Consider the following 27,493-nt stretch of genomic DNA (forward strand, 5'->3'; position numbering starts at 1 on the left):
ATTGAAACCCTGCTTGTCAAGAAGAGCGGGTCTCTGATTGATAAGACCCGTGAAGATCCGGGGTAGAATAGGTCTTCAGCAACCCATGTGCTTGCCATAAAAGGCGACTATGCTTGTCGTAAGAGGCGACTAACGGGATCGGGTGGTCAGTTTCGCTGACTTGGTTGACACATGTCATCGGTTCCCAATTCCGCAGATCGATGCTCATGCTGTTGATCACTGGACTGTATGGTCCAGACTCGATTATTTACAGACCGCCGCCATATAGCTGGGATATTGCGGAGTGCGGCGTAAAACTAAACTCACTTGCTCTGATTGATAAGGGTTGTTGAACACAAGTCTCATTAAAATCAGATCTTAGTGCCTGTTACCATTGCATGTCAAGTCAGAACAACTTTTTGTGAATTTTACACAATGAAATAACTTGTGGCATACTGTGTATTAACCTCCCAATGGCGGTTTGATGGAGTCTAGCCCACTCCTCTTGTGGCGTCTTGGCAAGTGCTCTGCGACCATTGATAGCTTCAACCTGTATTTGAGGTCCATCATCTGATGAAAACAGTGCATCACGTGAGCAAATTCCATGATGCCCTAAATATTGACAGATTTGTAACTCCCCATCCGATTGACAATGTAACATACTCACGTTCATCGGGAAATGAGTGACAGCTGGTCCGGTTGAGTTCAACCGGGCGTGGTGACACGCTAGGTACTGTCAATATAGACAGACAGACAGACAAATTATTTATTACAGTCTCACTTGTTTTACATCTGTTTTCAGCCGTTAACAATGTAGTAACAACCAATCGCGCAGCGATTTATGAGAGACTTTAATAAAAGTACAATATAAAATCAGGGATACTCTACAACATGATACGTCACTCGCTTGCTTTCTTTACCATTTGTGGGGCGGTGGGGTAGTCTAGTGGTTGGCTCGTCACGCCGAAGACCCGGGTTCGAATCCCCACATGGGTACAATGAGTGAAGCCCATTCCTGGTGTCCCCCGCCTTGATATTGCTGGAATATTACTAAAAGCGGCGTAAAACCAAACTCATTCAGTCAGTCTTTACCATTTGTACTAATTAGCGTGTGCCTCGTCATGCTCCAACGCACACAGTGACTTGGTTCGTTCCCAGCGCAACTTCGGCTGCGTTTAACAGTACTTCAGCCAGTGTATTGTATCAGTCGGAATTTTACAATCAATCAATCAATCAGTGAGTGAGTTTGGTTTTACGCCGCTTTTAGCAATATTCCAGCAACATCACGGCTTAAATTGGTCACTTCCTCTTATGTTTGATTTTGTTGGGCAGGTACTCATTGTGGCATGTTTGGAGTAGCTTATCAATTAATGATGTATTATCAAATCATCCTTCCCCACCTGTATATAAGAGGTTTAGATGGTCATCACACTGCATCATGGAGGTTATTAGGAACAATAAAGGTGGTGTCAAGCTAGGGCTAGATGGGTATATGTATACCAAGAAAAGTTCAAACAAAAGTCGTACTAGGTGGCAGTGTTCAAATAGATCGGCATTTGATTGTCCAGGTATTCTCCACACCAACCTGAATATGGAAGAACCGATTGTGACAAAGGAACACAATCATCCCTCTGACACTACCAACGTCAACATCACCAAGTTCAGGAATAAACTGTATGATATTGTTCCTGTGGCTCTTGCCAAGCCTGGGAAGATACTTGCAAATGCTCTTCACTCAGCATCAGATGAAGTAAAAGCAGAAGTTGGTTGACTTGACAACCTGAAGAGAAATATTCGCCGCCACAAGTCTGCATCTTATCCATCCATCAGTGTGGGCAGCAATGGAAGGATTTCAGCAAGACTACGCCATGTGCCTGGCTGTTCTTCTGCAGGACGCCAGGGGGTTTCGACCAGCGCCCAAGCGCGTGAGAAGAAAGCGGGATATGCACAAAGACAGATTGGGAAATCTGTGCTCAGACTTCAACAGTCATTGCCAGAGTTATGCGAGAATAAATCCATGTGCTGCAAAAAGATTTGTTGGTATTCTATTACATCTGTTCATTGAGGACCTTTTGTCCTAGACCCATTGAGGGCTTTTTGCCTGGGAGCATTTAGCCTAGGGGTGGGCCTATTGTCCTACCACCATCGGCGATAGGTCATTTTTCACACACCTCAAATACACCCTAACACTATTACTTGCAAACACCTTTCAACTAAAGGTATATTCCCCTTCTAAAAATTAAACGAATATGTGAAAGAAGTTTTTAGCGATAGAATTTAGTCTTTCTTCGCTGTGTACTGAGAATTGAAGCCAGTGAGCTACAACATGCCGACTTGAAACTTTACTACAAATCTACTGTACTAATACTGACACTAATAACAATTATTTGACTTAAAATGAAGTGACAGAATAGGTAACTTATCTTATACATGTAGGTTTTCAGTTGTCACAACACTCAGCGTATGTAATCAGCTGTTGAAAATAAACCGGGCTCAATCTTAAAAACTACGCTGCCATATTGGCTATTGGGGCTTTCCGAGGAGTGACCACTCCCCCTTTATATAGTCTCGCTGATAAAATACAGTCAGAAAGAGTAAAATATATATAGTTGCAGTATGAACAATATGTACTTTTAAATATAGAAAATAAGTATGTATTTACATATATAGAATGCTTCTTCGTTTTGTTAAAATGTCATGGCAGGTTTTGGCAGTGTAAAAAGTAAGATCCGCACATGATAAAAATACGACTAAACATTGTAAGTTAATGTATATGGCTTGGGACTATCTTAAGCTAATAGAGCTTCGAAAATCTAGGCACTGGGACACGTTTCACAAAGCGATAAATGCGCTTCGACTGTCGTAAGTCTATGTTAAAGTATGGGAGTTACGACCACCTTAGTACTATGATCACTTTGTTAGACTGGGCTCTGGTCCCAATTTAAAATATCAAAATCAGGCCACTTATCCCTGCAAGCAGTGATGAGATTTTTGCGCCTTCGTTATAAAGTGGACAGTTTAAAGGTGAGGTGAAATATTGCGCATTGTGGAACCATACGCAAGTTGATAAATGTGATGTCATCAGTTAAATAGTGGTCGGAAAATTGAGCGGAAATTATGTAATGCTTGAGCAGATATTGATTTCACATTTGCCTGTCAAATTTTACAAAGATCCATCCCAAACTCACTTCATGAAAATTATTTATGTTACACTGAAATAACACGTAAGTCTATGGAAATGGCGTCAAGTGTCGAATATGTTTTGCACGGGTCTGTATGTGTATGTGCGGCTGCTTGTACTAGCCCAGACTTAAGCTGGTTTTATAGTGCTAGCCCACTGAGATACCATGCCGCAGTGAAGCATGAATACCCCACTCAGACACATTATACTGACTCCGAGCCGACCAGTTCTTGTTGTACCCATTAATGCCGGGCGTCAGGCAGGGCCAACAAGTACCATATTTTAACGTCTTTTGGTATGACGCGGTGGGGGATCGAACCCGCAATCTTCCGCTCTCCGGGCAGACGCTCTAACCACTACACCACGGAGGCGGTCCGGACAGTTTAAAACAACATGTGCTTCATCCAGGGGGATGAGTTCGGGTTAGTTTAGGGTTAGGGTTTGTTTTTTATGTAAACCATGTATTCTTAGGCATAGCTGTAGGGACCGTTCACAATTTATGGCGGTGTGTGTGTGTGTGTGATGATGATGATTTTAAGGGGGGGGATTCACCAATTTTGTTCTGGGGAGCTAGGAGGGTGTGTCAGCAATTTTGTACATAAATATGTGTTTAAAATTATACTTAGAAAGTATGGGAACGGGAGGGGGGTCACTTATTTTGTACATAAAATTTAGGGGCGGGGGGGTCATTCACATTGTACGTGCTTCTCCATAAAAATCATCATCCACACACACACACACACTAGCCATAAATTATGAACGGTCCCCTAGAATGATAAAAAAAACAACAACCGGGTGTTACGGGCGGAAATCTTTCCCCCTTTAATTTTTACTTTCACACATTTTGACATTTCAAGCGGGGATTACTGGCGGAACTCTTACCGAAAAGGTCGTCATGTCGATAGCCGTCACTCGCCCAGAGTGAGCATTGCTGACACTTCAAAGCCCTCCAGTTGTTGAGACTCAGCCGTCGTCACCTCTACAGGTGCGCGTCAGGTGTGAAGTCTTCCTCCATCTCACCTGTATGCATTGCAATCAGAGTCTTATATAATGCCACTTTCAACACATTTGCGACGAATAAAAATATTGTTGTTAGCTATTTAAAGCAACATTGTGGAGTTCTACTGATAACCATCTCGTGGCAATGATGGTAGTTTTGTTTCAAATCATTTACCTTGATAAATCATTTGCATTAAAACATGGATTCGAAGCCGAAAAGTGCTCACCAATGTAAACGAATGTTGTCTTCCCAAAGCAAGATGGAAGAAATCGTGCAGAATTCGCATTGACATATTTACTGGCATGAAAACTAATACTTAATAAACGGGGATACCTGTATGTTGTGATTTGTTTAGTATGTACTTCTGTACATTGAACGGACGTTTGGTAGTTCTTACTCACCTGACTCTCTTCGGTCAGGGTTTTATTTTCGTTCATGATACGCCCATCAACATAGACAAGAAGTATTTAGGTATCAACTTGCCACGGGACATGAATTGCGTAACCTCAGTCGACAAAGCACAAGAGGCACGTGCGGAATACGTCTCATGTGAACCACGCACGAACAACTCGCACCTGTTTTCACAGTTAAGCCTCTGGGTTTTTTGCGTGTCTTTTTTATGGTTATCAAAACAAGGTTGTTTAAACATTTTATGTGGTTGGGCTTTTGAATGCATGTTGACCTTGGCTGAGATAGGATACAGCACTCGCATACGATTTGTGTAATTATTATTAGCCTAGAGCGGTTTTGACAATTTTAACAATAAACTCAGATCGAAGTGGTCTTGGATTTCCACCCAACACTCCCCTGGTAAATCACTCGCGCCCCAAGATGCCAGCAGACAACATGGAAAAGACGCAACTGGGTGCGTCCCAGCTTGGTGAGGTGATTCCTGAAGCAAAGCAGCGATCGTCCCCAACTTTTATAACCAGACGAAGGTCAGGAAGGAAAAGAGCCTTTTCAGAAACTGCAGCTATCGATATTAAGGTAATGTTGAACAGCTGTTGAATGAGACGCGATATGTTGTTGTCTTTCGCAACTAAGAATGCAAGTAAAATAACACCGTTTCAAACGAACATTTTTATTCTTGCATTTTAAAATTTCTCGAAGGAAACGAATGTTCAGAAAATACTGGTTTCAGTAATTATTCGTTTCGTTTCCGCTGATCTTGCGGTCGATAAATATGAAAATCATTGCACAGTGTAACACGTCACATAGATAAAAAATTCAATATTACATATGTTTGACGATGACAAATGTATCCGAGCATAGGAGGATAGAAATGTAATGGAATCATGACTGGCCCACTGGACGAGTATAATGTAAGTGATCAAGATCACTACAACTCCTACCCAGCCATAGAATGTGGCATATCTTTGACATATTTGATAATTTTATGAAAAATATATATTTCGAGGGTTTCCATTATATTTTTAAAAACCCGTGAAGATCTGGGTTAGAATTGGTCTTCAGCAACCAATGCTTGTCGTAAGAGGCCACTAACGGGATCGTGTGGTCAGGCTCACTGACCTGGTTGATACGCCATCCCAGTTGCATAGATCGATGCTCATGCTGGTGATCACTGGATTGTCTGGTCCAGACTCGATTATTTACAACAGAAATGGGCATCACACATTGTGCCCATGTGGGGAATCGAACCGGGTCTTCGGCGTGACGAGCCAACGCTTTAACCTACAGGCTACCCCACCACCCCTGGTCTTCAAAGACCCATGCTTGTTGGAGTAACGGTAGTGGGGGATCAAACTCGTTGACTTCGTTGACACATTGTGTAGATGGTTGCTCATGATATCACTCCGTGGATTGACATGTGCATACTCGATTATTCATATGCCGCCGTCATATCGCTGAAATATTGCTGAGCGCGGCGTTAGACAACAAACAGATGACAGCAAGTCAATTTTAACCAATTGCATGTTTATAAATGATAAATACTATACGATACGATACTTCAAATGGGCCACGATACATGGATGTTTTACTCTGAATACTGCCGAATCGCGATATCTGTCAAGAAAGGCTTACTTTTGTTTGATGATTAAAATATGTGCATATTTATTTTCCCTTCATACGTTTCTCGGAAATTCTTGCGTCACGAACTGTGTCAAACATAGCGTTCGAATTTTATTAACATTCACAAAGTCCGTGTTAAAAGTTAATTATCTCATTTCCGAATAAACATTGAAAAATGCTGGCGGAATTTGACGAAATACTTTAAAATGGTTTTGTTTTGATCTTAAGGTGTTTAATAGTTGGTGTTAGAATTAAAGATTTTAGTATCGTGATACGTATCGTATCGCCACCCTTATATCGGGATTCGTATCGTATCGCAGCTTTAGTGCACAATACTTTGGCAATATATCGTCGAGACTAAAATTTTAGTATCGTATCGCGCAAGTTGTATGCCAATACCAGCACTAGCAGTGGGTGCAAGGAACTCTGGAATGCCTCCCAAGTTATTGACCTGTTGACGGTTGTATTTCAAGACAAGATGTTCCTAGAGAGGAAAATTGTCTGCGAATTGCACTAGAGTACAAAGAGATTCTCTAATTTCCAACTTGACAGAACGATTCAGGCGCTATCGCAGCAGCAACTTCTGGTCAGACGTCGCCTCTCGGGGACAACACTGCCTCGTCACCGACAGTATCTGCACATAACGGGAAGAAGTATCGTCGCCACAGCCATGCTGGGAAGATGGAGACACTGTTGTCGACGGAGGAGCACAAGACTCCTGCTAACACAACCCAACGTGACAGCCCAACCTCCACACACAAGCCGGAACATATCACTGGGTCAGGAAGGGTTTATGGGTATGTTAATTCAAAATTGTGAGAAAAAAAAATCACTTTTATCTTTTAAGATCAAGTGAAAGTGTCAAGTGAAAGTGAAATGACGGTTTCAATTTAAATGGTCGTTTAAAGAATATGGGTAAACAGTAACTCGCCTAACGATTACCAAAGTTGAACGCAATATTCCAGCAATATCACGGCGGGGGGACACCAGAAATACGCATCATACATTGTATCCATGTGGGGAATCGAACCCGGGTCTTCGGTGTGACGAGCGAAAGCTTTAACCTCTAGGCTAACCCACCACCCCTCCGCTTCGTGACATTGCTGGTATATTAAAACCATACTCACATGTCCTTGTTATAGATAATCTCTCTTGTTCCAGACAGGACAAGGAAGACAAGATAGTGGTGTATGTATGGGAGCACAGAGATATGGAGCTCCCACTATCTAGTCACCAGCTCAAGGAATACGCCAAACAGGTCGTGGGAGGGAACTTCAAGGCTTCAAAGTCATGGCTGAAGAAATTCCTCGCCCGCAACGAGCTGACCCTCCCCTTAGCTCCACCAGATATCGAGTGAGTGAGTGACTTTCGTGTCACTTCAAAACACCCATAGAAAGCCCGAGGTAACACAGTTCATCAGTTCGATGACACCCATTAGTAGGGGTATGAAGCTGCTTCATTGTGGATCCCAAGCAGGACAAATCAGATTGGAACTCATGAAGTATTTACGGCATGGATAAATTTACCAGTGAGTGAGTTTAGTTTTACGCTGCTTTTAGCAATATTCCAGCAATATCACGGACGTGAACACCAGAAATGGGCTTCGCACATTGTACCCATGTGGGGAATCGAACCCGGGTCTTTGACGTGACGAGCGAACGCTTTAATGATGATGTATGCATAGTGTGTACTCGACATGTAATAAAGTATATGTAAAGATATATGGTACCGGGTTGAAATTAATTGATCCAACCAGGTGACACCACAGGCCCTCGTGTCTTTGCGAGGATGAAAGTTTCATTTTCATTTTTTAATTATTATATTTAATTATTATCTTTTAGATGAACAAACACACACACACACACCTTTCCCCCACCCCATCCCCCACCCCCACCCCGCCAAACACACACCACCCCGACTCGGGGTCCTCCCAAAAAATAATTAAACTTTCATCCTAGCAAAGACACGGGGGCCTGTGGGCGACACTAAGTTCTCCTTGTATTGTGTTAGCTTGGTCTGATTTGAAGTCGCATTGATGAGTTTGATATCAGGGCTTATATCGACTCAGTGGGAGATAGTGAGTGAGTATGGTTTTACGCCGCTTTTAGCAATATTCCAGCAATATCACGGCGGAGGACACCAGAAATGGGATTCACACATTGTGCACATGTGAGGAATTGAACCCGGAACGAGCGAACGCCTTAACCACTGGGCTACCCCATCGCCCCTCATGTGAGAAAACACTGACGTAATGCAGGCCGTATTTTGGTGCTGACAACATTGTTATAACCAAGGAGCGCGGGTATAGTGCTGATGATATATATGTCAAAATGGGATTGATAATGGGATTCGAACCAAAGTTTACCGGATATAAATATGCTCAGCGAGTTTAACAAGCACTTTGTTCTTTTCTTTCATTGATTTCTTTAAAAGGCTTCAAGACTCTCTAAATTAATTAATTCGTGGAATACGTAGTTTGTGTTTGCGTTCGTGCGTGCCGTCATTTTAATGTGCGTGAGTGCGTGCATACACATACATGTGTGAAATATGTACCAGCCATAACCTCGTAACGAGTGTTGACTATCAGCTGTCACCAGGGGCAGATAATTCAGAAACAAGTTATTTTTGAAGACATGTTTTGTCCTATTGCTCTGCAATCGCTTGTTCACTCAGGTTTCATGTTTAGAACTATAGATCTTGAACATTTTATCCCTATTAGAAATACTTTTTACATACGCTTTTTAATATCAGAGGTTGAACAGAAAGTGATGCAAAAGTACTCAACCGCAAAAGAAACGCCACACCGATAGAGGTTTCTTAAACCACGCACTTAACTCCCTCTAATATAATGAACAATCAAAACGGAGGATTGAGTTCAAACTTGATAATTATGGTTAACACATTTTCGGGAATCACATTCAGAGGTCACACAAACAAAATCACCAAAAATGGCACCATTAGGATACCTCAAAGTCAGTATCGTGCGTGGCCTCAATGGGCGTCGATTACGACATTGCATCGTCTATACATGGAATGAATTAGCCGGTTCATGAAGGCCATAGGCACTTGGGTCCATACTCTGCGAAATGCCTGATCGAGTCCAGACGCGGTTGTCGGCTTTGGTTGGAGGTCATTCAGTCGCCTTTGGTTGGAGGTCATTCAGTCGTCTTTGGATCTCGTCCCAAAGGTGTTCTATGAGCGTTTCTTTTGCGGTTCAGTATATTTACAGGAGTGGAGTGTTGCAGTTAATACAAGTTGAGACTGTATCGTAACTTTAATGGGTGGCTCGTAAAGGATATTTTGTTTTATTGATTTGTCTATCGTTTTATATTGTAAATACGAGGTGAGGCTTTAATAAAATATGTATCTGTCTGTGTTGCTGCTTTAGGTGCTTAATATGTGCTTAATGGTCTTTGATAAGGACAGCCTGGTTCATTGGGTATGCTGCGCTGGCGCTTCCCCTGTTGGATTTAGCTCATCAACAGGACTGTCCTGTTCACAGCAAGTGCTTCTCTCGGTCTATTAGGCGGACTAACATGCGCAGAATACTAGCTTGTTTTTAGGGTACCTGCCTTTTAAAATACTTATGCTCTGAATTTACTGGAGGAAGAGCTTCTTTACCTTATGAGAAGTGCCTCCATATATAATACAACAAACTATTGTACGCGATTTTTGTTGAGCGTCAGAAGGTGCAAAAGTTTATGTGTGCGTACATGCGTTTGTGAGTGCGTGTAAATGTATAATTCCAGGGAAAGACTTCCGTCCGTACAGCCCCCACCCCCCAACCCCCTTTAAATTTCATTCTTGTCAAATCATATCACCTGAATATATATTCCTCATCTGATAAGGACGGTTTTTAACATGTTTCTTTAACTGTATTGTAACATGCTGAAAGACATATCCAACCTCTAACAATGCCACTCAAATACATCTTTCCTCCTCGTTAAAATTTAGAGGGGATACGTGCGGAAGTCTTACCTTTCGAACAATAAATTCCAATTTAGCAATTTTATAACAGAAGCTCAAAGATAGCTTCGACTGCTTATGAACCCGCGTAGGTCCGGGTTAGAATGAGCTTTCAGTAACCCATGCTAGGCGACTAACGGGATCGGGTGGTCAGATTCGCTGGCTTGGTTGACACATGTCATCGGTACCCAATTGCGCAGATCGATGCTCATGCTGTTGATCACTGGGTTGTCTGGTGCAGACTCGATTATTTACAGACCGCCGCCATATAGCTGGAATATTGCGGAGTGCGGCGTAAAACTAAACTCACTCATTCATGATCACTCACTCGACTGTTTATGCAAAAAGGGAAACGACCAGAGTTATCTCACGTGGCCCTCGAAGTTAAAGTTTGCAGGAATGATTTCTTAATGGTCGGCGCAATGGTGGAGAACTGAGAGTTATCTACCTTCGGAAAGTGGGCGTGTCAAGTTTCGAAGCACATGACAGTCAAGCGGATGTTTTGAACCATTGATTGTACGACCAGCTGATGATCAGGGTCAACAGAATGATGTCTCTTGTCTATGCAGTTCTCGCTGCGCTTTTATTTACCAATTGCCATGCCGCCAGCAAACCGAATTTCGTCATTATGTTGATGGACGATGTAAGTACCAACTTGCACTAGTCATGTAAGTTAAATATATCATGTCAGTGGCAGAGGATCGACGCATCACTGTACAAATCATTTTATTGTTGTCTGTCACATGATCGTGCACGAGATGATCTATATATGGATTTGTTAGTGTTGAATGTCAGTGTGGTTCATCTCCATGTTATATTGAGACGATGTTACATTATCAAAGCATGAAAAAGATATATTTTCCTTCTCGTTCAAATTATGCATAGACATTATGCATATTAGTTATAATACAATACAGATCGAAATATTGCAGATATTTCTACATTTACTGAAAGGAAGAATGTCCTCCATAGTATGAAATATAACATATCAAATTAAGACACATTATTACAGCTTATATGTTATATAAAAGTGTTTTCTCATCTTTTTACATTAACTTTGTGCAAGAGGCTTTCCAGTTTTGACTAGATAATATCTGTTGATAAGGATCAGATATAACTCTTGCATGTTGAACAATAACGTTTCAATAGCCTATTTTAAGTGATACAGTGTTATGTTTTAAATATCTATTTAATAAAAAAATGGATTGACAAAGAGTTCAGTGGCTTCTCTTAGTGGAATAGCAATGGATAGTGTTAGTGAGTGGTGGAAGAAGGAAGACCCTTAGTTGGTGACATAAGATGGTCACAAATGTTGAAAACTTTTTAGAATTATTGTATTAGTATGCAGCATCAGACACATTCAATGAGAGTATTTACTATGAAGGGCTTTTGGCACAATTACTATTACTTTTAGACATGAACAACAACAATATTACAAATACAATTTTTTTTTATCAGTCATTGCCGTTTCTTTATAGGCTACAGTTAGTCAAAATTATTTGTGCCATTTAACCTACTGTACTGAAGATATGCGACTTATTTAGATATAAAGACATATGTCTTTGTATCAGTGTGTCAAGGTTGATTGTTATCTATCAGTCATCCATTATATACATGATCTGCTCATGATCTACTTATCTGAAGAACAAGACAATAAGAAGACTGTGCTCCAAGATAAATAATTCTTGTTCCCCAAGATATATAATTGTGAAAATGAAATGTCAAACTTTGCCAATAAGGAACTTAGGTATTACTACTGATGTATGCCACTTTATATTTTGATAAAATTTCCAGTACTGTTCATTGTTATGTAAAATCATATAATCTGAATCAAGTTGAGCTTATGCATAAATATCAATTTTGTACACATCGGCATCCAAGCAGCCATCTTGCATACAAAGAAAGTGATTTTGTGAATTCAGCAATTATTTGTTGCTTGCTTCATTAGGGTCTTCAGATTCTAGCCAGGCCTTTTTTTGCATTATTGGAACTGAAAAATGTTAATTAAGTTCCAATGAGATCTCTTCTACATAGAGGTTTTCTTGTAATGTCTGAGAGGCATTTTTTGTCTGGGTACTCAGTCTGCATGCTCGTTACTCTATCAGGCAGTCAAGTGTACTTACTTGAGCAAATCTTGAAGGATCTTTGGGCAGAGTTGTGAAGAAACATGATGGGATGGCTTGACATAAAAATATGTCTCTTTTAATATAATTCAGATTTTTCTCTCTTCAATGTTATTACACGGTGAACTTGTGAAGATCCAGGGTAGAATTGGTCTTCAGCAAACCATGCTTGTCGTAAGAGGCGACTAACAGGATCTGGTGGTCAGGTGGGTGACTTGGTTGACACATGTCATCGTATCCCAGCTGCACAGTGCTCATAATGTTGATCTAAGTACCCATGGTCCCTGGTATGGTGATCTACCTTCAGTTATTGGCGATTTATAGCCCATTTTTATACTGTATTGTTTTTCCCCTGTAGTTAAAACGTTTTAGATTTAATTACTAGTTTTACATACATATCTGTGATATTCTAGTTGTTTTACTGTCCTTCGTCGGCAGTTTTTTTATAATATACATATATTTTATTTCAATATCAAATGTTCTCGTCACAATATGCCTGAAATATTGCCGATGTGACGTTAAATATTTACTCACTCACTCAATCATAATGTTGATCACTGGATTGTCTGGTCCAGACTGGATAAGTTACAGACTGCCGCCATGTAGCTGGAATAAAACTAGTGTGGCGTAAAACTAAACTCGCTCTTAATTCCTGTCACTTCTTGTATATTATTCACATGATAGAAAACCTGCATAACTCATATTCAGATTTTTTAAAATTAGAAATATTGCTGAGTGCGACGTTAAACAACAAAACAAAAAATATTACATGGTGTTTCCTGGGGATTGTCCATGACATGCATTAAATCATTACTTCAGATCAGGAGACGTGTCAACTATGATGTTTGAACATTTTAACAAACCAAATGCTCTGTTGTATGATATCTCCTCCTCAGTCTGAAACAGTTGTAACATTGAGGCAGACAGAAAATAGATTTTATTGTATAGTTGCTTTGCGTAATGAATGCTGTATTCCCCCGCTGACATGATCCTTGTATTGTAGATGGGATGGGGAGACCTCGGGGTGTATGGTCACCCAGCGAAGGAGACCCCCAACCTAGACATGATGGCCGCCAATGGCATGCTGCTGCCAGACTTCTACTCGGCCAACCCACTGTGCTCACCCTGTATGTACATCATTATAAATGTCCCAGGAATAGAATCGGTCTTCAGCAACCCATGCTTGGGTCTGAGGAATGCAGCCAATAAAAACTGATCAATGTGAATTCTACACAGTATTGCTAATGGGGTCGTTGTCGGCACAGGTACTAAAATATGTACCCCAGGTACGTTTCTGTATGCAGAAATGTACCCTAAACTAAAGCAAGATACAGAAACGTACCTGGTACCCTAAATGGGGACGATTCCTTATTCCACAATCCCAAACCAAAACCGTATGTAGTTGTTCCCTTTCAACTGATTGTGAGTGGTATTGTGCATCTCGAAATATTCGTTAGTGTATTTGCTCATTTCTTTTATAACACATTCCAATGCATTTAACATGACAGTTCCGGTCAAGAAAATGGCTGAATGTGGAATGGAGGTGTATTTCTGTTTTCTGATATTGGCTGGGGTACGTTTATACAGAAACGGTATAAACGTTTATACAGAAACGTACCCGGTACACTAAATGGGTGATGATTACCTATTCAGCAAACCCAAATGGAAACCGTACGTAGTTGTTCCCTTTCAACTGATTGCAATTGGTTTTGTGCATCGTGAAATATTTGTTAGTTTCTATGCTCATTTCTTAAAAAACGCAATCAAATGCATTTAATACAACAGTATGACAGTTCGGTAAAAAAAGAGCCAATGCAGAATCGACTCGTCCAAGGGTAGATTTCTGTATTCTGATTTTGGCTCTTTTCAGAAACATGTATACCTGGGTGCACATGTGTAATACCCGTGCTGACAACGACCCCATTAGCAATACTGTCGAATTCACATCAATCAGTTTTTATCATGCCGCTGATAATAGTGACATAAATATCATCTGTCTGTGCTAAGATTACGTTACAGCTGATTTCTGATAAATACTGTGCAGCATTCATGTTGATAAGTACTTATCAGGGTCACATTCCTAAAACAGATACTAGTTGTATGAACACCATTGATCTGTTACACCTAGGAATTCCACAGTTGTAATGCTAAGATTACTTTGTAGCACAAGGTCATTATACTTAGCTGTATGCATCTGACATTAACATACTCACCTGACTGCTGTGATTTACGTATGATAAAGCATGGGAGTTTTGATCGTCATGGCATTATGACTGCAAATTAATACAGCACCCTGAACATATCACCTTAGTACTGTTCATGACAACATCAGTTCAGCTCAGCTCACTGATAATGCTTCTGAACAGGGCTGTTGGGATCTGCTAGAAAACTCTCTCACCCATCCACCCATTCACTCACTGAGTTTTCATTGCAATGTGAAATAATAATGAATCTTAAGATTATTACCAATTGATCAAAATGGTAAAATTCCATGAAGTAAGCAACACAATATAGTTGAAAACATATATTTTTATGTATTACTTAAATCCTCCTGCTCTCTTTTGAGGTTAGAGATGAGAAACTCATCAAAAAATATACATGGCCAAATTGTTAACTGGAATATGATGTGCCTGTCTCTCTGTCTATAGCTCGAGCAGCCCTGCTGTCTGGCCGGCTTCCAATCAGGAATGGTTTCTACTCAAACAATGCCCATGCTAGAAACGGTGAGCATCAAAGTGTTTCAGCATTTTTTTCATCAACATATTTCTTCCTTTTGTTAAAAATCATTGGGTTAAATTCTTTGATTGAGAAAAATTGCATGTTACCATTTAACCAGACCACTGTAGAAGACCACTTTTATTGGAAGGCATGTAAAATATAATCTTATATGGAACTGAAGCATAATTTCTGTTTCTATATTTCTATGTGGTTATCAGCGTACACCCCCCAGGACATCGTGGGTGGAATACCAGATGAAGAGATCCTCTTCCCAGAACTCCTACAGAAGGCGGGTAGCGGAACAAGATCATCGGGAAATGGTAGGGAGGTGGGATGGCTGTGTTTGTTAGTTAACTCTGCACTCAGCAATATTCTAGCTAAATGGTGGACCAGACAATCCAGTGACTGGCACTATAAGCATCAATCTTCACAGTTTGGATACAATGACATGCATCAACTAAGTCAATGAACCTGACCACTCTATCCTGTTTGTTTCCTCTTTCGATGAACATGGGTTGCTGAAGATTCTAATATTTAGAATATCATATCATAAGCAGTTAATGCATTTTGAATAAAACAAATAATATGTATAAAACAATATCAGCAAGTGTCAGTAACCAGGGCTTGATTTAGTGCTTTGTTACTTGCACTGGTGCAACCCAATATTACAAAGTGCAACCTAGTTATTAGTCTAACTTGCACTAGATGCAAGTCAATTTTTGAGTGGGTAAACTTCTGAATAAAACATCTGAATAATTCAAAAGCATATTTCTAAAATTACATATTGCAATAAAAACTGTGCAACTGGAATTTGACTGGTGCAACTGGGTTTTTATCTTAGGTTGCACCTGGTGCAAGTGGGTTAACATCTTTTAAATCGAGCCCTGGTAACTGTCTTTCAATCAATTTGAGTACAGTTTGTGAATAGTAGGTTGTAACAGCCATTTGAAAATCATACCAATTATCTGTATTTGACAGTGCGCCAGTGTGTTCAGCTTTACATCTTTAATGATGAGATATTTCATATAGTTTGTTCGGATGCTGAATTTGATGCCTTCCATTTCTCAGGCATCTGGGTCAGCAGCCACACTACCACCCCTTGAAGCACGGATTCAATGAGTGGTTTGGTGCCCCGAACTGCCACTTCGGTCCCTTTAATGACAAGAGCAGCCTAACATTCCAGTCTACAAGGATGCAGATATGGTTGGGAGGTGAGATGTGCAGTGATGTTTCAATAAACATAGAGGGGAAATTCAAAGGGACAGTCTCTATGATGATGATGATGATGATGATGATGAGTGGGTTCTGGCAAGTCTAAGGGACATAACTTTGAGACTTAGAGAAGTGGAACAAGAACTAAAATGATTGGGATGTTCCTCAATCCCCTGCTATATTTCCTGGGCTTGCATTTCTATTTTCATTGACATTTTACTGACCAATCAAACATCAACATAAGGGTATGGTAGGGGAGGTAACTCATATTACACAGAAACCAGGGCCTGTTTTTCAATGGACATGAAGACAAGGTTTTCATCAAAAGGAATTTTTTCACGGCTTTGTTTTGCATGTCAGTCAGTTGTTTAGTAATAAAGCTTCAAGCGGAAGTGAGTGTGAAATTTGAGATTGCGAAAAACACAGGAATGGTATCAGGTTTTTTTTTGTAGGTTTACCAAAATACTACCCAAGGAACCTGATACACAAAGCGTTCATAGCACTAAGTCATTCAGAAGTCTCTGATAAACTTTATAGTTATGATAGCTCATAACATTATGAATGATTTGTGGATCGGGACCCAGGAGATATAGAGGATACTCCTACTTCCCATAACATAAAATTCCCCGAGTCACAGGGATGTCTTCAACATGGAGGATTGAGGAGTCTGTCTCTGTCCCAGTCTAAGTAAACTTAGGCTCAGTATTATTCATGACATTGCTATGCTGAGTCTAACAAAACCTAGTAGAAGGTCGCGTCAGCTAACCTTTGAACGACCTATGACCGTCCAATCAAAAGCGAGACGGCCAAACGGATTTAACCAATCAGACAACAGCTACTATTTAGGGTTTGGCGGGACTTACAAACCGTTTTTTGGATTTTCTCTTCCCCGGTTGCTGAAAATAGCATTCGGAATCGTCCGAGTTTTTGAGGTAAAGGTTCAAGCGGTATGTGCGAATGTTTGGTAGGCTGTGTTCTGATTGGTCAGTCCAAAAGGTTAGCTGACGCGACCTTCCACTAGGGTTTGTTAGACTCAGTATAGCAGTGTCATGAATAATACTGAGCCTAAGTTCACTTAGAATGATCTCTGTCCGTGCCTACTGTAATGCTCCTGTCTCTATGTGTGCTCATGTCAGTGTTTCTGTTGCAGATACTACGAAGAATTCATGATTGAGCCGTCCGGAGAGTCGAACCTCACACAGCTATATATCGGTGTAGGATATAACATTGTATCACCTTGTTCCACTAACTAAGATCCACATTGTATGTTTCTACTGCTTTGACTGTCATTAGTGAGTGTTAAAGCATGTGATGTATGATCAACATAGCTTTAACATCACTTTCTGGGATATACCAGTGAAGATCCAGGTTAGGATTGATCTTCAGCAACCTTCAGCTTGTCGTAAGAGGCGCCTAAAGGAATCGGGTGGTCAGACTTGGTTGGCACATGACATTGGATCCCAATTGCATAGATCAATTCTAGTATGTCAATCACTGGATTGTCTGGTCCAGACTCGATTATTTACAGACCGCAGCCATATAGCTGGAATATTGCTGAGTGCGACGTTAAACAACAACAGACAAAATGTCTGGGATTTTTAAAACTCTGTTAGAGCTAAGATAGTCGTAAGTTAATGCTAATGTATGGCACTTACGACCATCTTAACACTAGGAGAGCTTCGAAAATCTAGGTCCTGGTCATGAAGTATGTATTACTTGTTACATGATATCCTGTTCTTCTTCAGTGTTCATAATGAAGTTAAAGATCTTAGTGAAATTACTGTTACCTGTGCTCAATTTCATCAAAGTGGTATTTTCTATAGAACCTGCATCACTTTAGACTTTCATCCCACATTATGCTGATGCATCAAAAATAGTTAAAAACTGCCCAATGGGGCATAAAACCCAATTCACTCACTCACTCTCTAAACAGGAGGCAATAGAGTTCATAGAGAAGCAGGCAGCTGCGGACCAGCCCTTCCTGCTCTACTGGGCTGTGGACGCTACCCACCAACCTCTGTATGCCTCGCGGAAGTTCCTGGGTACCAGTGAGAGGGGCCTGTAAGTAGGGACATTACTCTCTGCAATCACCAAATACCCTATTTACCATACTCATTGCCATGCTCAATCTTTATGACAAATATGTAAATAGTCTATGAAGGGGCCCTTACTTTGGTAGGATTTGTACAGCATTGTCTGTTATGTTACAGATGTTTACATAAAACTGCAGTTTAGAAGTAACTCTTATTGAAAAAAGTTTAATTCGAACCAAGTTTGTTCTCCTCACTACTAAATTATTTTAGGGCCCTTGATGTGTATTATGGCAAATATGGTACTTGGAGAATAGTACTTTTTATGGAAAGTTCAAGAACATTTTGGTTTCTGACAAAGTCAAAGTTTGAGTTACCATTTCAAGGCTTTGAACTCTTAAAAAACAAATCTGAAAAACTGTTTGTTGACAGAGTACTTGTATAGCTGAGACACTCAAATTGCTTAACAACTTTCACATGACCTGGAAGATGATGTGTTCTTCACCCAGGTATGGGGATGCTGTGAGGGAGCTGGACTACGGTGTTGGGGTCATTCTGAACAAACTGAAGGAGCTGAACATCGACACCAACACGCTGGCTGTCTTCTCCTCAGACAATGGTGGCGCCACATATGCAAAGACACAGGGTAAGTCGGACAAAGTATGAGCAGAGCTGTTGCATTGTGGGTGACGAGTGAGCCGAGGTAGTTGGGTAGCCTAGTGTCCACATCAATTGGACACCTCCACTGCCCATGAGCAAACGGTCCACCTCTGCTTTTGTTATCAATGATTATGCAGATCTGGGGCTGTGGGATAGCTTAGTGGTTAAAGCGTTGGCTCGTCACGCCGAAGACCCGGGTTCGAATCCCCACATGGGTACAATGTGTGAAGCCCATTTCTGGTGTCCCCCGCCGTGATGTTGCTGGAATATTGCTAAAAGCGGCGTAAAACCAAACTCAGTCAGTCAGTTATGCAGATCTGAGGGTTCATATGTCATGTAGGGGCCTTGGGGACCTAGTCCTGTAAAGTGCTGTATCTGCTGTGCAGAGTTATCACCCCTGGGCATACCAGGAACCTATGTTCATTGGTTGAAAGTAGCGGTTTGCCCTGATTATGTTTATTGGTTTTTGAGCCTGTTCATATTTTAAAAAATGGGAAACATCTGAGACCCGTATCACTTACATTAAGATGTCATGCCATGACATAACTGGAATATTGTTCAAAGCAGGTTAAACCCAACTCACTCCTTGACACAACTGTCATGATCTTTCTGAAGTAATACTGTGACTGGAGGTTTCTCTTATTTATTGTATTCAAATAACATTCAGATTTGTATATATCAACCCATTCTCTTCCCACAGAGGTTACTCCTGTCATATCTTCCTACGTAACCTCTGTTCTAATACGGCCCTTTCATGGTGTGAGCGTTCAAGACTCGTGATTGGAGGCAATCAAATTTAGTTGTGCAATCAGCGACGTTGTTTCAAAAGTGATCATTCGCAAGGCCTCGGTAATTTCCGTATGCTTTGAGAAAACTAAACCTCTTCCCCTGCGCGATGCGCAAACGTTTCTTCTAGACAGAACTCAGTCATGTTATGGCGGATCAGTGGCGTCTCCATCGCCCTCGTTGACAATGGACAAGCTAGCCATTAAACGTCTTGTGTGTAACATCAACACAAGTCCCCGGCAGATGGGGGATATTTGTGGCCCCACATTTGCTTGTGTTAGTCAAGTTGAATCTAAGTCGATGTAACACATGTTCTGATTGGATAGAAAGAAGGGAGATAATTCGTGTTGCGATGTTTTGCCGCTAGGGGATTTTACGAGAACCGGGAAATATGGCCGTATTAGAACAGAGGTTCGTAGGAAGATATGACAAGTAACCTCTGTGGGAAGAGAATGATATCAACCATGTAACTTCTGTAATTGGCCACCAGGTGGCAGTAATGGCCCCTTCCTGTGTGGTAAGCAGACGACATTTGAGGGTGGCATGAGAGAACCCACCATTGCCTGGTGGCCAGGGAGAATCAAACCTGGAAAGGTGCACTACAAACTCTGGAGTTCTTGAATATTTCAAATCTGTCTCTTTTTCATCATTTCACTCACACAAGTTAGACATGTGGACCCCTATTAGACTTCACATCTTATCTATATCTAGCCTACCCTGGTTCATTGTAACCATGTCTGTACCTAGCCTAGTCTTTCTAACATCCATTCAGCCACGATTTTCTTTTTTCTTTTCTAATTGGAAATGTTTTGAAAGTATGAATACATGACATGTTTTATGGATAACAACTTCTTTTCTATTCTTTACATGATCTTTCAGAGCTAATCACCTGATGAAGGAGCAAGAATAAGCTCTGAAACGTTGTGTATAGAATAAAATAGAAGTTGTTATCCATAAAATGTGTCATGTATTCATGTTCATCCAACTTCTAAATGCCTTTCAAAAACTTCATTTTGGAAGTAATTTCATATTACATAGCACCAACAAAAAGAAGATACTGGCTGCCACAAAACTATCCTTCATCTCCCCATCTGCCTAGATTCTTATTGGTGACCTACACTATCACACACCGACCTTTAATCCAGCCATGCTTTCTGATTGGTCACTGGCTCTTCACACCTAACACTTGTATGTACACAGGGGGAAACAATGGTCCGTTCCTGTGTGGGAAGGAGACAACGTTTGAAGGGGGTATGAGGGAGCCGACTATCGCCATGTGGCCAGGAAAGATTGCCCAAGGATCGGTACTGATGCACAACCCTTCTTATTCAAGCATGAACTTCTTTTGCATGTTGTAGTTCAATAGTAACTCTCTCTTCATATTCTTTTCCCTGACATTTTAACCCTGCTAATAACTTATTGCTCAAATTTTCTATGACTAACTTTTTCTTGATGTGAATATGTCTACTTATATAATGTATAATAAGATGTTTCATATCTATTGCTTTAATTTGTTTATAAATTAAATATTTATTTTTTTATTAAATAATATTCCGGAAATCGTAATCCTCAATGGTTTTTTTGTATTATTGGCTCTAATGCTTATTTAAAGGGCAGTGGGGTAGCCTAGTGGTTAAAGCATTGGCTCGTCACGCTGAAGACCCGGGTTCGAATCCCCACATGGGTACAATGTGTGAAGCCCATTTCTGGTGTCCCCCACCGTGATGTTGCTGGAATATTGCTAAAAGCGGCGTAAAACCAAACTCAGTCAGTCAGTCTTTTTGAAATGCATCACACAGTGTTTGTATGGTTAAGTAACACTGATGTCCACCCCCAACACCAGGTGTCCCATCAGCTGGGGTCCCTCATGGACCTGTTCACCACCCTGGTGGAGCTGGCTGGCCTGACCCCGCCCTCCGACCGTATCATCGACGGCATCAGTCTCACACAGACCCTGTTTACTAACAAGCCAGTCAATAGGTAGGTACAATAAGCTTGGCATCAGACAGATAAAGTCTGTGACTGATATATGGCACAATAATTCCGGAATAGAAATGTCATTTTCTTCTGTGAAAACATCAACAGATAAATGTGACATCATGCCTGTCTACAGCTAGATAAGACGACACTGCAATCTGCAGGTAGATTTATGAATTTACAGGAATATGTAGCCATAACATAATATTATATTAATATTTCATTTATTAAGTACTGGCAAACAAGGATAAGTTGGCAGAGAAAACGCGTTTATGAGAAGTAGGTGGTGCACGGCAAAGAGCAAACCCATTTGGTTTGTGAAAGGTAGAGCAGATGTATGCTAGTGCACGTGCATTGCATGACGATGAAATTGATTCTGCGCGTAGTTACACACATCATGCGCCTTGCTTCACCCATCGGACTACACTTGATTGCGGACAACCTGGGGCCCCTTCGCTAACAATGGCAAGCGCAAGTGGGCGGCACTCATACATACTAATACGGGTCCATTGTTAGGACGGTGCTCAACTTATCCTTGTTTGCAGTAGATGTGATGACAATTTGGTAGACTGGTAGGTGTGAAAATATGTACCTGGTAATCATTTGGTTGCTATGTTAATAATTTTGTAACACATGGATATTAAAATAAGTCAACAGATAGAAATGAATATTTTTGTCAAGTCCGGTCAAAGATGAAATGCAATAGAATGATCCATATTTTAGTAACAGTTCATGCAACTAGTATATATGTTAAACTTTACACAGCTTATTCTTGTTCAGAGTTGTATGATTCTAAGAGACACAAGTATGTATGGCACACTAGATGGTCAACAAGTAAATGTGGTATCTAGCCATTCAACACTTAGATATCGTAATTGGTCAAGATCTGACTGCTGTTTATGGTGTAGAGTTATGCCCCTTAGTTGAGCCAAAACGTGATGATCACAGAAGTATCTATGGCAACAAAATGACCAACAAGTAAATGTGGTATCTTGCCATTCAACATGTAGACACGGTAACAAACAAGGGTCTGACTTAATTGCTAGTCATTGTACAGATCATCATTATCTCCCTTAGTTGTATCAGAATCTGATGATCATGGCTTGAATCCAAAATTTAAAGTGGTAATATTTCTTGATATCATAGGCGGATCCAGATGGGGGATGCAGGGGTTTCTCAATAGTGTGCACACCCCTTTCTCCAAAAGCTGTATCCGCCCCTGCATATGTCATGGTTTTTGTCACTCCTGGTATGTTGACAGGACCATCTTCTATTACCGTGGCGACGAGTTGATGGCCGTCAGGGTGGGACAGTACAAGGCACACAGGTGGACGTGGACCAACAACATAGATGAGTTCAATTCAGTAAGGTTTCAATCTCATTGGATTCATGAGAGATTCTAAAAATGAAAGATGTAAGAAAAGAGATTCTAACTGGCCTCATTTCCTCAGTTTGAGCCTGAACAATCCTTATAGTCGATTTGACTTCGAGACGGATGAATTGTTCACTAACACAAAATCTAATTAATGCAACAAAATCAAATTTTTCACGGTCACATGAAATTGACAGACCAACTCTGATGATTTGTCTCATAATTTTGGACACCTGAATAAAAAAGTTGTTTAACAAACGATCATTATTTTGTGGTCACTTTTCGCTATTTCTTAGGCCGAAGAAAAAAAATGTTGCGGTTCCGATCACACCTCTTTAAAATGTAGGGTAGGTAGGTAGGAATTTTTTCTTTTTTTTTACATTTTTGTTTAGAAGTAAAGTACGAACTAATAACACATTTATCAATGTGTAATTGTTTATTCAATCAAACTTGTGGCCATCATGTCGACTTTCTTTATCAGAATGTACAATGTCCGTTGGTGCCAGGAAAAACAATGGTATCTGAAAGCATATTTTATTCATACCTCTAAATAAAATTGGGTCGGCACCAGAATTCAAGGGATTGGTCGGGTAATCAGAACAACAACATTTTTTTTAGGCCTTACTAGGGAGGACCACTTGCTGGTAGAACAGCCAGGTGTGCGAGTTCTCGTGTGAAATTGAAATTTCACTGCACACGCTTGTTGATTACCTGGCTGTTCTACCATCAAGTGGTCCCCCTTCGTAAGAATTAGCAAAAATTGACAACAAAATAATTATCGTTTGTTAAACAACTTTTTTATTTGGGTGTCCAAATTTATGAGACAAATCATCAGAGTTGGTCTGTCGATTTCATGTGACTGTGCAAAATTTGGTTTTGTTGCAATTATTAGATTTTGTGTTAGTGAGCAATTCATCGGTCTCAAATAAAGTCACACGGACTATAATTAAAGATGGTGATCCTGACTGTAGGTTATCTTCTGAAAATTTATTTAACAGTTTTGACTCTGTGTGTTGTCTAACTCACATCCTATTCACTGTCACTGATCGTGTTCCTGTTTTCATGACATCTTCAGGGCACAGACTTCTGTCCTGGTGAGGTGATAACCAATGTGACCACTCACGATCAGACCAACCACTCCAGTCAACCGCTTCTTTTTCATCTAGGGAAAGATCCTGGCGAGAAATACTTGATCAAGTAAGTCTAGAATGTTACTAGATAACCCTCTCAAAGATCCTGACTCCTTCTTTTCCTTTCCTATCACACAAATATTCTTCCCTGCATTCTTGTCTTCCTCCCCTCCTACTTGCCTTGCTTCCTCTACCTCCTCGAATCTCAACAAAATCCTGTCATGTTAAATTGTTTGTGCAGGCCCAAATCCTGTCCTATTGAACTGTTCCTGCAAACCCAAATCCTGTCATGTTGAACTGTTCCTGCTGAATCAAATCCTGTCATGTTGAACTGTTCCTGCAAACCCAAATCCTGTCATGTTGAACTGTTCCTGCCGCCTCAAATCCTGTCATGTTGAACTGTTCCTGCTGAATCAAATCCTGTCATGTTGAACTGTTCCTGCCACCTCAAATCCTGTCATGTTGAACTGTTCCTGCAAACCCAAATCCTGTCATGTTGAACTGTTCCTGCCACCTCAAATCCTGTCATGTTGAACTGTTCCTGCAAACCCAAATCCTGGCCTGTTGAACTGTTCCTGCCGCCTCTAATCATGTCATGTTGAACTGTTCCTGCCGCCTCAAATTCCTGTCATGTTGAACTGTTCCTGCTGCCTCAAATCCTGTCCTGTTGAACTGTTCCTGCAAACCCAAATCCTGTCATGTTGAACTGTTCCTGCAAACCCAAATCATGTCATGTTGAACTGTTCCTTCAGTCCTAAGCACTGTCATGTTGAATTGTTCCTCCAGATCCGACTCTGCTGAGTACAAGTCTGTGATGCCGAGCATCATGCAAGTCATCAATGAGCACCAAGCAGCTCTCGTGCCGGGGAAACCACAGCTCAACTGGTGCGACAATGCTGTCATGGTGAGATCTTGCTCTCTGTCTTGAAAAATATATTGCAATTTGAAATACTTGACCTAGCCCAGTAGAAGATATTCAGCCAAATCACTAAATAGATCTGCGTTTGATTCCCCACTGTGATACTGTGTAGCTGTATTCTAAATTATCTCAAATGCATCTCTATTTGATGAACTCTTTTGGCTCACCAATGATAACAGTTGCTCAACTCTACACTCATAGAGTTATGTCATTTGTCCTCAAAGACTCAGGGCAGTTTACTTACAGAATCACTTCCACTCAAGGCTGTCTTGGTCAGTTCTTTGGTAAACATCTTGCTAAATAATCTTGCTAAATGATCTTGCTAAGTAATCTTGAATGCAACATTAAAACCCATTCCATTTTACATTTCCCCCACAATTCTCAATTCTGTGTTTGATGTCAGTATAAGTATTTGCAGAGATTATCATTATTATGATCAAACGTCATTGTAAACATTGACACTTACATTTTGTTAGATTTCTGGCTGCATCTTTATATATTTTTTCCTGATCCACCAAACAAATTATAGTCTGCAAATGAAGATAAGGTTTCACATTTTCATTTAAATTTCTGACAGATGCGTTTAGCTCTGATCCTAATCTCTAACCAGACATTTTCGGACAGTGTCACCTAAAATATATAATAATGTGTATGTTATGATAGGTTATCTTATGGTGGGTTATCTTGTGGTCAGTTATGCTATAATTGAAAGGTTATCTTATGGTGAGTTATCATGGGTTATCTGGTGATGGGTTTTGTTATGATTGTTTATTTTGGGTTATATTTTGATGGGTTATCTTATGCTTGGGTATCTTATGATGGTTATTTTGTGAATGGTATCTTATGATTGATTGGCTATCTTATGATGAGTTATGGTGGGTTATGTTGTGGTGGGTTTTCTTATGATTGATTATTTTGGGTTCTGTAATGGTGGGTTCTCTTATGATTGGTTCTCTTATAATGGGTGGGTTCTCTTATGATGGGTTTTCTTATGATTGGTTCTCTTATGATGGGTTCTCTTATGATGGGTTGTCTTATGGTGGGTTCTCTTATGATTGGTTCTCTTATGATGGGTTGTCATATGATGGGTTCTCTTATGATTGGTTCTCTTATGATGGGTTGTCATATGATGGGTTCTCTTATGGTGGGTTCTCTTATGATGGGTTCTCTTATGATGGGTTGTCTTATGATTTCAGAACTGGTCCCCCCCTGGATGCGAGAAGCTGAACAAGTGCATCACCCCTCCTCCTTCTAAACCCAAACTGTGTACATGGCCCCACTGATTTTATGCTGTCTGGTCAAGAAACACTGATGACATGGAACCCTGTACATAGTTGATACAAGCAGGATTTGCCTGCTATTTACACATCCTAGAACATTACTTACAGAGAATGGAGTGACAAGACTTTTAGGGATAGAACTTGTAATATTCTTGGTACAGATCTTGGGAGTTTGGTTCAGACAAGATAGGTAGTCAGTCTGCACATCAGCAATATTTTTCTCAGAAACAATGAGTCAAACAGTATTTTTATGTGTTATTTATTCAAAATGTGAATTACAATTCTTACAAATACTCTACCTCTTGTATGTCATTGCCATTAATTCTGTATTTTGGCTGCAATCGCTGTTTTTGGTACTAAACAGATATGGGGCAGTGGGGTAGCCTAGTGGTTAAGGCGTTCGCCCCTCACACTGAAGATCCGGGTTTGATTCCCCACATGGGTACAATGTGTGAAGTACCATTTCTGGTGTCCCCCGCCATGATATTGCTGGAATATTGCTAAAAGTGGCATAAAACTAAACTCACTCACTCACTCACTAAACAGATACTCTTTTTCAGAAAAAAACCTGTCCTGTGAATTTCTTCTTTACATTGTACAAAATACTATCAGTGTTAAGTGTGCTTTGACAATCATGAAAAATACACTCATGTGATGTAAGAGTCATAAGCTTGCCATTTTGTTTTCCTGATTCTCAAATATGAAAGTCAGAGTTTGTTAAATCATGTCAAATGATCTATCTGTAGATATGATCTGTCCTCTCATAAAGGCTGATAGTTTGCAACACCTTTCATAGTTCATAGTGCCATGTTTGAGTATAATTCAGTATATCATGGTTGAGACTACAATTAATCTACAGCTCTCAATAGAAATCAGTGTGATTATCTCTTATCTCACTCACTCACCATGTATGGAAGAGGTCACACGTGCCTATGTGCCTTCGTTAAATCCTGTTCAACCTGTGGATATTTTTAATGTTTAGCTTTAACTTTAATCATTTTATACAATCCATGCACCCAATTGTTTAACATATGTTTGACTTAATACATGATAATCCACGAAATAGCAGTGGTGCCATGCACTTGAAAAATACAATTTTACTTGACCTTTATGTATAATGCGGGTGTCT

The 27,493-nt window shown here is 40.4% G+C and overlaps 2 protein-coding genes and 1 long non-coding RNA gene across 3 annotated transcripts; 2 read left to right on the forward strand and 1 right to left on the reverse strand.

Annotated features, from left to right (window-relative positions):
* Positions 1–3,954: 3,954 nt before the first annotated feature.
* LOC124266370 lies at positions 3,955–4,683 on the reverse strand. Its single transcript, XR_006895749.1, has 2 exons — positions 4,562–4,683; positions 3,955–4,180 (listed from the first exon to the last, which is right to left on the reverse strand). It is a non-coding gene; the product is annotated as an uncharacterized LOC124266370 (long non-coding RNA).
* A 70-nt stretch (positions 4,684–4,753) lies between these two features.
* On the forward strand, positions 4,754–7,912 carry LOC124266369. The gene is made up of 3 exons (XM_046701182.1): positions 4,754–5,147; positions 6,744–6,988; positions 7,353–7,912. Exons 1-3 carry the CDS (start codon positions 4,992–4,994, stop codon positions 7,546–7,548), a joined length of 597 nt encoding a protein of 198 aa, XP_046557138.1. The 5' UTR covers positions 4,754–4,991; the 3' UTR covers positions 7,549–7,912.
* Positions 7,913–10,623: 2,711 nt separating this feature from the next.
* On the forward strand, positions 10,624–27,427 carry LOC124266348 (N-acetylgalactosamine-6-sulfatase-like). The gene is given in 16 exon segments (XM_046701153.1): positions 10,624–10,800; positions 13,284–13,407; positions 14,929–15,003; positions 15,217–15,291; positions 15,294–15,318; positions 16,067–16,161; positions 16,164–16,209; positions 17,361–17,424; positions 18,144–18,271; positions 18,750–18,886; positions 20,177–20,280; positions 21,530–21,666; positions 22,925–23,027; positions 24,111–24,232; positions 24,952–25,069; positions 26,281–27,427. Coding segments are annotated over 16 exon segments (1,554 nt in total). The 5' UTR covers positions 10,624–10,686; the 3' UTR covers positions 26,368–27,427.
* Positions 27,428–27,493: the final 66 nt, after the last annotated feature.

Source organism: Haliotis rubra, unplaced genomic scaffold (assembly GCF_003918875.1).
Source record: "Haliotis rubra isolate DU_JTF1 unplaced genomic scaffold, ASM391887v1 Scf125, whole genome shotgun sequence".
NCBI classification, from domain to species: Eukaryota; Metazoa; Mollusca; class Gastropoda; order Lepetellida; family Haliotidae; genus Haliotis; species Haliotis rubra.

Coding starts and splice junctions, on each gene's coding strand:
- LOC124266369 (XM_046701182.1), top strand. CDS start 4,992: ATGCCAGCAGACAACATGGAAAAGACGCAACTGGGTGCGTCCCAGCTT. Junction 5,148..6,743: donor CTGCAGCTATCGATATTAAG/GTAATGTTGAAC, acceptor CCAACTTGACAG/AACGATTCAGGCGCTATCGC. Junction 6,989..7,352: donor GGGTCAGGAAGGGTTTATGG/GTATGTTAATTC, acceptor CTCTTGTTCCAG/ACAGGACAAGGAAGACAAGA.